The sequence below is a fragment of the Hippocampus bargibanti genome, linkage group LG17 (assembly GCF_051943395.1).
Source record: "Hippocampus bargibanti isolate YZ-2025 linkage group LG17, ASM5194339v1, whole genome shotgun sequence".
NCBI classification, from domain to species: domain Eukaryota; kingdom Metazoa; phylum Chordata; class Actinopteri; order Syngnathiformes; family Syngnathidae; genus Hippocampus; species Hippocampus bargibanti.
Genome location: NC_142750.1, coordinates 4,759,645 through 4,772,185, shown reverse-complemented (window position 1 = coordinate 4,772,185; position 12,541 = coordinate 4,759,645). Strand labels below are relative to the sequence as shown.

The 12,541-nt window shown below is 42.1% G+C and overlaps 1 protein-coding gene across 2 annotated transcripts; it reads left to right on the top strand.

Annotated features, from left to right (window-relative positions):
* The first annotated feature begins 885 nt into the window (after positions 1-885).
* On the top strand, positions 886-12,473 carry LOC148885340 (uncharacterized). Of its 2 annotated transcripts, XM_089018054.1 has the most exons (14): positions 886-1,039; positions 6,528-7,676; positions 7,755-7,844; positions 7,916-8,014; positions 8,081-8,190; positions 8,277-8,335; positions 8,405-8,538; positions 8,622-8,756; positions 8,860-8,902; positions 9,595-9,632; positions 9,713-9,800; positions 10,135-10,312; positions 11,658-11,690; positions 11,890-12,473. In XM_089018054.1, exons 1-14 carry the CDS (start codon positions 982-984, stop codon positions 12,016-12,018), a joined length of 2,343 nt encoding a protein of 780 aa, XP_088874180.1. In that variant the 5' UTR covers positions 886-981; the 3' UTR covers positions 12,019-12,473. The 2 variants fall into 2 exon arrangements, with proteins under 2 accessions (XP_088874180.1, XP_088874179.1); XM_089018053.1 differs by lacking the exon at positions 11,658-11,690 and having other exon boundaries at positions 967-1,039.
* Positions 12,474-12,541: the final 68 nt, after the last annotated feature.

Sequence of the window (12,541 nt, the reverse complement as noted above, 5' to 3'; positions counted from 1 at the left end):
TTTTATTATTTTGTTGCTGACTTAAAGATGGCACTGTGTGAAACTGGCTGCCTTTACAGCAACTCCTGTATTTTGTTTTTGCTGCTGTAAAATGTAAATTTCTCCACTGTGAGGCAAATAAAGGTTTATCTAATCTTATCAAATCATTTTTTTCTTCAGATCGCATAATTGTGAAAACACTTCTTCCAGGAAATCACGACTAATTACAAAGACATTGGGAGCTTTTGCTGTGTATTTTTTTTTACTTTAGAAGGTAAAGAAAATAATAATGCTGATTTGGGGATCAAATATTGCGAAGGGTAGAATGCCTAATACACAGTAGATTTTGTTTCCTGCTGACAAAAACATAGTTTTGTTGCACATGGCTGCCGCTGCTCACCTGCAGAAAAAATATCCTGTGACTGTCAAGTGTCCTTGAGAGTTTTGAAAAGCGCTTATAAATCAAATGTATTATTATTATTAGTAGTAGTAGTATGAACTTGGCGTTCAATCATGACGAAATTTCGGCAAAATGCTAAAAAAAAAAGGGGCGCATGCTAACGCTAACGAGGAGGCTAAAACTTTCTTGATTGTCTTCAGCTTTCTTAACCCAAGAGGTTTCCCTGGCGCTGCGACAACTTACATTAGTTTGTCGTGTATTCGCCTTTGTGGCTTCCCTGCTCGGCCAGGCCGGCGTGAGAGAAAGCGAGGCAAACAATCGTGTTAAAAATAGAACTTGATTGTACAGTAGCCGTTTTGTGTGTCGCCATTGGCAAACCGGGCAAATGGGGGGAGTGGGCGTAAACTTAGGGCGGATAACGATGATTGACAGCGAGGGCGGTCCAATTGGAAGGCGCAGCACCAAAGCCTATAATGCCCCAGTGGGGGGAGAAGTTGTGCCCCGCAGTGAGCCTCCTCTGACTGCCTGGGAGAGAAGCACCTGTAGCACGCATTCGTTGACGCCTCTGCCCCGCGCTGCACACCCGCAGAACCATCGGAACCATGCTGTTACACCGGCCGCGTGTCTTGTGCTTACTCCTCGTAGCTGTCGCCGCCACGGGTGAGTCAACTTGCCTCTTTGGGGTTCTCCTGCGATATCACGTTGCAAGACAATTAAGTGGTTTTTGTTTGTGTCTTTTTGTTTAAGCAAAACAAATAAGAAAACTAGCATGTTTTCTTTCGCTTACTATGTGTTGGCCTCAACTGGATATAATACTATTCAAACCATAAACTAAGACCACTACTTGCCAACTTGAGACAATATGTGTATTTTCGGATGCAAAGTCTCATGGTACAATCCCAAACAACAACCAAAAAACGAATACTCACAATTGAAATATGTACTGGTAAATTAAGGCCTATTGAGTAGATTATGGGTTATTATTATGTTATAGCTTGTGCTAAACTCATTTTAGCACGAGCTACATCAAACTATAGCTCACATAAGCTTTTGTTATATTATTATTATTAAGAATACATTTCATTTATAAGCACCTTTCAAAACTCTCAAGGTCACTTTACAGTCACAGGATATGTTTTTCTGTGGGTGAGCAGCGGCAGCCACGCGCGCCAGCCTTCACTCAACCCGGAATATTTGTTATACACAAGTAAGCCTCATATTGAATCGTTATTATAAAAATGTTCAAAATCAAACAGAATTTAAAATCAGAGGTCATGCAGGACCCAGGCAAATATAAACAGATGTGAATGGAAAACTGTGTTTTGATTTTCAAAGATGAAATACATCAACTCCGATGTATAATGCAATGTTCGAACACAGAAAAAATATTATTATTTCATGTATTTTAAGACCAGATTTAGTGGTGAAAAATATGTAAAAAAGGATGAAAACAAATTTAAGTTGGATGGGGGTGGTCGAAAAATCCATTTTGAGAGAAACATGAAGTGAACAGTATTTTTGCACATAGTGAATTCTGCCTTGTGCTCTTCTGTCGTCTTTCATCCATTTAAAAGCTCTAGATTTTTACCAGATAAATATTGTTTTTGAAAGAGAGTACTGAACAAATGAATCAGTAATTATCTCAAAATAGAACAAAGCATTCACTCACCACATTGTGACTCATTACCATTGGATCTCTGAAGACAATGCTGGCCCACGGACCACTGATTGGAGACCAATGGCCTAGAGGAACAAAAAACCATTACATTTAGTAAATAACTTTTGGAGCGTTTAAGTAAAACTGCTTTCTGTGGTTCAAAGTATTCATATTGTGGTTCAAAGTATTAGTAAAAGTGATAAATACCTATACCTGTATGGTTGTATAAACAGACCTATTACTATTACGCCCAGGACATGACTCGCATTGTACACACGGATGCTTTTATGTACATACAAGTAACGATAAAAAGAGGTTTGTGCAAATGATATCATTTAACCATATCAACTTGTGTTTGGACCACTGATTAGTGATAGGAAATTTGTGTAATATTAAAACAATTGTTGGTCTGCCACAAACTAATATCACATCGCTAAGAAATGTTATTGAGTCACGACATGTATTTCAAAAAAACAACTCTCACATAATGAAACTCAAAGCGGCAACCAAAAAGTCTACAGACACTGAAATAATGATCATCATAAGCGTTCTCAAGAATGTATTTACTCAGGGTGGAATCAACCAAGTACCCGTACTAGATGGATAGTTATTTGTGCTAATATTTAGCGGCGACTGCTAACCTAATACGTAGAGCCCCAAAAATCGATTTATTTTGGGATCTTGCGGTTTTTGTTCACTGATTTCACTGAAGGATTCTTTATTTGAGTTCCCTACAATAGAAAAAAAAGCAACTAATTGAGAACCCGTAATTGGTGGAAAGAGCTTAGCGCTAATATTTAGCGGCGAATGCTAACCTAACACATAGCGCCCCAGAAAAGCGATTTATTTTGGCATAATGCCATTTTTTAAACTACGTAAAACAAACTAATAACGGCAGATGGCGATTGATGGGCCTCGCCCGCCTCGGATGGAAGCTCATCACATGGCGTCATGTGCCAGAGGACGTCACCCCCCCTGACCTAAGCGTGATCGAGTGAGCCTGAAGTGGTGATTTCCTCTCGGTTCTGCTTCAGCGAGAGCCGCTGATGTTCCCCATTTTGTGCAAAGCTTCTACATTTTCATTGTGTAGCGAGATACGGAGCTTGGCTTCCCGTTCCTCTTCAACAAGCATTTGTAACTTTAATTTCGTACCCTACCTTATTTTTGTATTTATTTATCTTAACCATTATGCTGAAGTTGTTTTGTGTGCGTCCAATTGTTTGGATTAGAGCACAAGAGGATGCTAAGTCTTACGTCGTAGCTGGCCTAGCTTTAATTGGATATGATACCTGCAGAGGTCGTGCGACGCGGCCATCTGTTCGACCTCACATGAGGCTTTATTTCAACAGCAGGATCTCAGAACTGGCGGACGACTGGTGTTTATTTAGTTGAAACGCAACCCAGATCGCTTTTTACAGACTGATCAAGTATTTTCGGGTGTATAAAGTGCACTCAAAAGCCTTCCTTTTCTTCAAAAGATAATCCTACGCAGGTGCGCCTTATATGTGAAGTAATATTGAGCCACAACAGGTCTCCCAACTACTGTCAGCAGCCACCGACTCCATTTCCCCCGTAGAAGAAGTAGTGCGTAACCCCAGCTTCTACCGTAGCACGTTATAATGTGGTATGCCTTATTTTGAAACATTATCTATATTTATATATTATATTTGGAAAACTTTTTTATTCATTGAAGGTGCATCGGAAAATACAGTACTTCTTGTGTGCTCGCCTGTAATTGAGTGTTTTTTTTCCTCACCCTGATAAATTACATTAGAACCAGGTTCCGATTTATGTTTGGCTCCATGTGTTGATGCTATTGGCTAATGAGAGGTAACCTGTCCCAAAATCCCATTTGCTGCTCACGTCACAGTAAGAGTTTTCATCCGCCTTTACGTAATTCTATGCAAAAGTTATCCGCGGGTAAACGCTGGGTATTCTGTTAGCAATCTTGTTATTTTCTGAACTTTCTGCCTATAGGCTTGTGACAAAGGTTCGGTCAAGACGGGAAGTGGAAAGGGACACTGCCTCCAGCGGGACAAGCACTCAACAGTAGAGTCATTGTGTGTCTCAAACACACACTCTTTTTAACGTTAAAGCGATCTGAATGTAGCTAAAAACCGGACCCTTCCTGATATCTGCCCTCCCAAGTGTTGTGTTTGTCTTGCACCTTTGACCCACTCATTCCTTTTGTGTCTGCGAGGATTATCTGCAGTGGGAGAACCCCACACAGACAACACCCTCTTAACGACTGCACGCTTGCCGCTCTCCTGCGACGCGGTGCGCCTCTTAGCGGATGGCTAACGTCATGAATATGACACGACACCTGCAAACGGCTATGCGTTTACTTGAAAATTTAAATGAAAAAAAAAAACACGATTTTTTTGAATAGTTTCAAAGTATCAGGTACATCCGTTTATTATTCATTTTTGTGCCTTTCGTCAATACAATCGTAACAACTTTTACCACATGTGGCTTGTTAGAAGAGGTTATAGATTAACGCATAATGAGTAAAACAAAATAAAAATCGGTCTAATTATTTCAAAAAATATAATAAGTAAAGTATTAATAAAGTACGGCTCACGATTAATATTGACTTAGTCACTCTGAAATTGATTGATGCCTTGAAGTCAAGGTTAAACATTGTCATAATATGGACGTGCTAATGATTTATTCCATATTTAACAAAGTTTCACTTCCTCCTACCGTGCCGCTTTTTAAATTTATTTTTATGGGAAGACGGGACACTCTGTGCTCCACTATGAGCATTATATAGAGATCAAAGGTGCAGATAACGCGCGCACACACACACACCTCCGTACACTTGAACAAACACACACACTAATGTCCTATCTAGGCAAGACTCACTGTTACCATAACGACTGCGTTCACCACTTGACCACTCAAACACAAACACGTGATAGGACTATGTTTGAAATCAAGGATAAAATATGCCAATCTCTTGAACGGAAAGAATGCGAAAAGCAGTCTCGGTGTGAAATGTAATAACTTTCGGCACCCCACAGGGCATCTTTTTCACGTGACAAAAAAACTGCATGGTGAAAGCGTGACCGGGCTACTGTGAATGGGCCTTAGTGCCGTTAGATGCTGTGTAAGAGGTTTTGCCGTAATCGCCCGCACCGGTCATCCAATCCAAGATTAGTGCGCTACCTTTAAATCGTAACCTAGACAAAAGCGTCGCCATGCGACGCAGCGGCCATGCTGTCGTGCTACTTCTGACATGCAGCTATTCTAATACTTATATCTACCGTTTGGTTCGGGGCAGCCACAGAAATAGACAAAATATGACTTCAACGGACAGTTAGGATAGCAAAAAATATAATTGCCATCGCCTCGCCCTTCCCACTCTCGAGGACTTGCACACTGCAAGAATCTAAACAAGGGTGCAGAAAATCCGACTGGACCCTCCTCACCCTGCCCACCACCTTTTCCAGCGACTCCTCTCAGCGCACCAAATCCAGCAGACATTTAAACAGCTTCTTCCTCCTAGCCATTAACTCTCTAAAGAGTAATCCAAACATAACTGTATAATGCATCTTTGCAATTTTTTTATGATGATACTAGTGCAACGTGTTCTACACACTTGGACAATAAAGATCGTTTTGATTCTGATTCTGATCCTGAGCAATGGTAGAATTCAGAACTTCCCCTAGTTTCTCCTCACTTTAAAATTTCAAACTAAAGACCCTCGCGGGGTCTTGGAGACGCCGATGATTTCCTATCAGTTGTTTCTACCTTCTCCCGAGTCACGTTTGTTTGTTTTTTTAGGAATGTCAAACAACAGGTGTTCGGAATGTCATATTTTTCCTCTTGTCACCGCATTCCTGAAGAGATTAGTTGAAACTAAAGAGTGAAAAGAATGTTTAAAAATGTCTTTTTTTTTATTTTACCGCAGTAGTAATGATACAGTGTACACACGGCAAATGTTAGGGCAGGTTGGTTGGGAGATATTTGAAAAAAAATCAGGATAAAAATACTGGAAGTTATTAACTAATAAGTCATTCACAAATTTATTCGGGAATTGAAAATATGACGAGCGCCATTCGCAAATTTGGGTTTTGTTTTTCTTCTCGCTTGGGTGCCGATAAAGCGCTGGCAATAGCCTCTTAAAGCGCTATATAAACCAATATGTATGTATTGCAATGTATGTTGGACAGCCACCCTCATTTCAAGCCCATATAACTCAGACCCATAAAATTTAGGGTTCCTGATGAAAGAAGGGCATCCAAGGTTTCTTACGCTACATTGAATGTTTATGTAGTCCTAAAACTCAATATTTTGTGGATCCTGGAATTTGACTGACAATGACAAAAACCCTGGCACTGGAGTGGACATGTCTGGCAGTGAATGAGTTAAATAACTTTCATTTCAAGAGTTGAAAAAAACTTTAAAAAAAAATGCTCGATCGAATAAGATGACTGTCAAGTATAAACAATTTGCCAATTATTTTCTTTCATCTCTGTTTTACTGTAGTGATGGCAGAAAACTCGGACATTGTTACCGCCGCAGCCGAGGGAATGTCCGAGAACGGCGAAAACACGACGCAAACAGAAACGCTCAGTCCGCCGAGCAACTACACGACTTCTACGCTATTGGCAACTAATCCATACACGACAACCGTCACCAACAACACCATCCCGATAGCAACGGGCCAAACCGGCAACACGTTGACGGCACGTTCGACAGACCACGATCCAACCACAAATCCAGTCACGCTAGTCACCCTCCCAACTATGAGCAACAATCGGACAACTCGGATCACAACGCCCGGGCTGGACTACAACAGTGCAACCTCGGTGGCGCCAGTTGATCCAACCAGCAATGACATCATAACCAACAACCACAGAACATCAGTGACAGCAACCAGTCCGACGAGCAGCAATTTGTTGACTACAACCGATCCACAAATCGAAATCACAATATCAACGACAACAACGGGTGCATTCTTGACAACTATTGTTCCAAACGACACAACCGCGACGGATGTGACCAACAATGGCGCAACTTCAGGGGCAACAACCAGTTCCACAGATATCGACACAACATTCGGAACAACCAAGAACAACACAACACAGTCACCGACAACAGTCGGCCCGACGGACACTGTGACCTCGACGATGACCAATCCGACCGTCAACGCAACGTTATGGACGACAACCGGTCCAGCCAACAACGGCACAATGAATCCGACCAACAACATAACCTCAATGCCACCTCGTCCGACCACAGACGTCACGACCTCAGTCACAACAATTGGCCCGACTCAAGATGACACACCACCGACGACAACCGTTCCGACCGACACAACGACCGGTGCGACAGACGGCAACACAACCTTGATGACGCCGCCCGGTCCGACCAGCAGCAACGCAACAATGACAACCGGCCCAATTGACGACACCACCACGATGACGCTGACAACGCCCGGAAGAACCGCCGGCTCCACCACCATCAACCCAACGCCAACATCAACCGCTACATGGTCCCACAGCACCACATCCACCCAAGACCCAACAACCTGGACGACAACCGCCAATCTGTCCGTCGAAGGGACAACTACGGCGAGCCTGAGCAGCCCTACTACCGCACATAGTCCCACCACCTCAGTGGCAACATCAGGAGGTACGACAAGAACAAACACGAGTATTAGCGTGTTGTCTGTGGATTGATTGTTGCATGTTTTTCAACGTTATGTCGAAGCAACCCCTCAAGCATCAAGCACCCTCACCCCAACTTCAGCCAACAAAACCACCCCTACCCCGCCTGGCCCTACCAAGGGTCCAATTATAGGTTAGTACCATTTAAATTTGGTATTGTTGCATCACGGGGTCGTCAGTGCGTCACCTTTCATACGTCCTTAGTTTGTCCCGCGGAGCAGTGTCCTCTTGAAAGCGTCTGCCTGAACGGAACCTGCCAGTGTCTCTCCGGGGGTTTCTTGGTGGGCGATCGTTGTCTCCGTGGTAAGCAAGACTTGAAATGGCAGTGAAATGCCGACGGACGTGTCTCATTGGGTTAATTTTCTTCAGCTCAAGTGTTTCCTGGGCTGCTCCATCTCCCCACCTTGACATTTACCGAAGAGATGTTGAACAGGTCCTCCAAAGCGTTCCAGGTCACATCAGCGGAGATCTCCGCTTCGGTTAGCTTTGAGCGTCACATAAAACGATGACATCTGGGACTTTTCCCTTTGTTGAGTGAACAGTTATTTGTGTGTTGTGTTTTTAGCTTGGCGATGCGTTTGCTGGTCAACCGGGATACATTCGCTCCGACGTGGTGCAGCTAGCGTGAGTTAAGGCCCTACCTGGTGTCACGATTATTTATGTATTTATTTAATGCTTTGTATTTGCGAGCAGCCCCGGAAGCGTCATCGCTACCGTCAACAACATTTTTGACAACACGTCGGCCTCTCAGGAGGCAGTCGAGCAGATCATCCAGGACGTCATTAGCAGCAGCTCCCAAGGCTTGTTAGTCAACGCAACATTCGACGGTGAGCTAACGCCATCTTGTGATGACCAATGAAACAAACGATACACTTTCCTCACCTTTTTTGTATGTTTTGATCCTTCACAGGCACGAAGTTATGCGATCAGACTCCGCTTCCCTGCGATGTTACCACCACGATGTGCATCAGCACAAATGGCCACGTGGGTTGTTCCTGCAAAGCCGGGTTCATTTCCACCGTGTACTCCAACACCAGCTGCAAGGGTACAAACATCTATTATGATGACAACTAAGGACAACAGTAGATTTGTTAAGAACTCACAATAATGGATATATTTTTAATGAATATCCTTGCGAATTTCTGCAGCATGTCCCAGTGGGCAGGAAGTGGTTGGCAACAGCTGTCAGAAGTGAGTAAATGCACACTTGAAACTTTCACAACTCATTCACTGCCATTCCTGAATTTATTCGGGAATTAAAAATATGACGTGAAGCGCCATTCCTGAATTTGTTCGCCTTTTGATTTTTCATGCCGTTAGGGCTGGTCAGACCTCTGACAGTGTTATTTCCCTTCCACGAGGGGGCAGCATTTGCCTTTTGTACAGCTGCCCCCATTTCAAGCTCAGATACCTCCATACCCATATAACTTAGGAATAAACTCTTTTTTACTGATGAAAGAAGAGAGCCTAAGGTTTCTAACGCCACCTTGAATGTTTATGTAGTCCTAAAACTCAATATTCTGTGGGTCCTGGAATTTGAGAGAAAATGACAAAAACCCTGGCACTGGAGTAGACATACAGTAAAGTCTCGTTATATCAATATCGGTTATATCGATAGTACTGCTTATTATGATAGTATTTCTATGAACGCAAGGAGAAAATTTACATGCCGCAGGATCGGATATATCGATAGTCCGGTTATATCGATATTTTTTCAGACTCCCGAGAATATCGATATAACGAGACTTTACTGTATTTGCTGTCTGGCAGTGTGAATACTCTTACAAAAAAAGGAACCGTATTTACTTAAACACATTTATGTTCTATTTTATATAATATATGAATATTTCACTAAATGTCTTTTGTTTCCTTCTCTTGTCCAGATGTGCGTTTGGATACGCAGGCTTCAACTGCACTGACTGTGAGTGACTAAAGAACCGATTTTTATTGCGTCGTTGTGCGCCTGGAGCAAATGGTGACAACAAAATTGTGTGTTGGCAGCATCTCTGTTAGCGGTTGTCATCGTCTCCTGCGTTCTCGGTGGAATTCTACTTATCTTACTCTTGGCTTTGCTCTCTTACTGTTGTTGGTGAGTCCATTGGCACTTCATTCAATGTGTTGTCAAAAATGTAGTGCGTGTAGTTACCGCAAGGGGGCAGTCCATTGCACAGGAACTAAAACAAAAATGCATCACGATTTAGGCAGATGTGTTTCTCCCAGCCAGTCTTCGTCAGTTAAGACAGAATAAGAAATTAAGAAAAACGGATAAAATGAAACAAAAAAAGAATATAAAAAGGACACATTCATATTGGTACTATTTGAATTTCTGAATAAATTATATAAGTCATACGTAAAAGGATATTTACAGTAATCCTCATCTTAAAAAAAAGATAATAATAACTAACCTTCTCTGTCCTCGGTAGGTGGAGGTGCTCTACCAATCAGGCTGAGTACAATGACTCCAGCCCGTATTCTGTGGGCGAGTTGAGCAAGCCCTGGCCTGTTGATATCACGCCCATTCCACGCGCCACCACCGCTTCCACCTGGGACTCTGCGTCTGCCATGGAGATGATGGAAAAACGACATAACGGCAACGGCGTGGTGAGCTTTCGGGAGGGCTCTTTTCTATGAAGAAAAAAAACAGCTATAATATTCACAATGCCGCATCATTGTGTCTTGTTAAATTAAATTATTCCGTAAAAGGGAACTGAAGGCAAAAGTTTCTTAACTCATTCACTGCCATTCACGAATTTATTCAGGAATTGAAAATATGGTGTTGAGCGCCATTCCCAAATGTGTTCGGGTTTTGTTTTCTTGTTTGGAGGCTGATAAAGCGCTGGCCATGGCCTCTGTCAATGTTTTTTCCATTCCACAAGGGAACAGCAGTTCTTTTTTTTCCATTTAGTTCTTTGTTCCAGCTTCAGCTGTTGTTAAAGCCCTATGTAAACCAATATGTATGTATTCCTTTGTATTTTGGACAGTCGCCCTCATTTCAAGCTCATATAACTCCAGACCCAAAAATTTAGGAATTAACTTTTTTTTCTGATGACAGAAGAGAGTCTAATCTACATTGAACGTTTATGTAGTCCTAACACTCAATATAACTGTGGGACCTGCAATTCGAGTGACAATGACAAATACCCTGGCACTGGAGTGGACACATTTTTGCACATCTGGCAGTGACTGAGTTAAAGTGGATTACTACTAAAATTTTAATCCATACAATTTGACCAATCTCAGGTGCTAAGCAACAACACAATTTGATATTCTACTTGTAACTTTGGAAAAGTATTGTGGTTATATTGTTTCGTGATAGTCTTGGTATTGTGACAAGGTATCGTGATACTCCAGTATTGTGATACTCTGGTATTGTGACAAGGTATCGCGATACTCCGGTATTGTGATACTCTGGTATTGTGATACTATGTATCGTGATACTATTGGTATTGTGGCAACGTATCGTTATACTATGGTATGGTGTACTCTGGTATCGTGATACTATGTATCATGATATGATGGTATCGTGATATGATGTATCGTGATATGATGGTATACTGATACGATGGTATACTGATACTCTGGTATCGTGATACTATTGATATTGTATCACTATAGTATCGGAAATTAGCGAAAAGCATTTTAGCAACTCGGGCCAAATATCGGGATGAAATTGTATACAAGAATCATGTTTTTTGATAAAGCATGGTGTTTTTATACAGATCATATTATCCGCCGTCAGACTGGTTGTACAAGTATTTCGAACCACGATACCAAAACGCTTATCTCTCAGCCTCAGGCGCCCGCCGTTCTTTTTCTGCAGTTAATGTTTAAATGTACCGTAATGCCAATGTCATTTGGAAGCTAATGTAGCACCTAGTATGGCTCGTAGCTCGTTTCCCGCTCATGCTCCCCCCTGCTTTGCCTGACTCCCAGTGTGTCGCTTTAGGGCTTTCCCTTGAAACAAAGCGGATGGAAAAAGGTAAGGTTTCATCCTTCCTGATGGTCTTAAATGCAGACGACAGATATGGTGACGGGATCACAAAGATGGTGGTGGTGCTAGTGAATTGATAGTCGCGTAATTGTGGTGTTGGTGGTGGTCTACAGCTATTTGCGTTTGTGTGTGTGTGTCTGTGAGAGATGTGTGACTAACACGTTGACTGCTCTCCCTGCCGTTTCAGTCAGGATCGTACGATCTCAACCCGGACAGAATGAAGACCTTCACAAATAAAAATCCGTCACGTTACACGTACCTGGTGCAAGGCCACGAAAATCCTTACTTCCTGCCAGGCGACGACAAGAAAAACTAACACGACTTCTTCAAACACACCTTTCGACGGACAGACGGACGCTTAAAACTTTTCGTTTTTAAATCAGAGGTTGACGATGTACGGTTGTGCAAAGTCGAGCGATGCTTACAGTCGCCAGTAGGTGTCGCTGGTGATGTGTTTTCATCGTCGCCTTGAATTTGGAATTGTGCTAAATGATCTGTTCATTGAATGTGGCTTGTAATGATTACTGGTTATAAGAAGAATCCATAATGGCTAAATAAGGGCTGGTCCCCCGTTCTAAATACTGGTGAAGGGATTTTTTTTTTAAATTTAGCACTCTAAAACATTGGAATGTTAATAGGAACTCTGTTTTTTTTGTGGTGCGTGTGCCAACTATCACTTTTGTTATCATACCGCTGTTCTATATTTGTGTTTTATAAGTGTGTACAGTTTTTTTGTATATAATTGCACATCATCTGAATAAATAATTTACATTCAAACGGAAGTCCTACTTGTTTATTGCCACTCTAAATATTTTGCAAAAAAAAGAGGTTGCCCTAAA

What these genes read in the sequence shown, in the direction of transcription:
- LOC148885340 (XM_089018054.1), top strand. Translation starts at nt 982, where the DNA reads ATGCTGTTACACCGGCCGCGTGTCTTGTGCTTACTCCTCGTAGCTGTC. An exon ending in CTCAGTGGCAACATCAGGAG is followed by an intron (nt 7,677 to 7,754) that starts GTACGACAAGAA and finishes GTTATGTCGAAG; the next exon opens with CAACCCCTCAAGCATCAAGC. An exon ending in TACCAAGGGTCCAATTATAG is followed by an intron (nt 7,845 to 7,915) that starts GTTAGTACCATT and finishes ATACGTCCTTAG; the next exon opens with TTTGTCCCGCGGAGCAGTGT.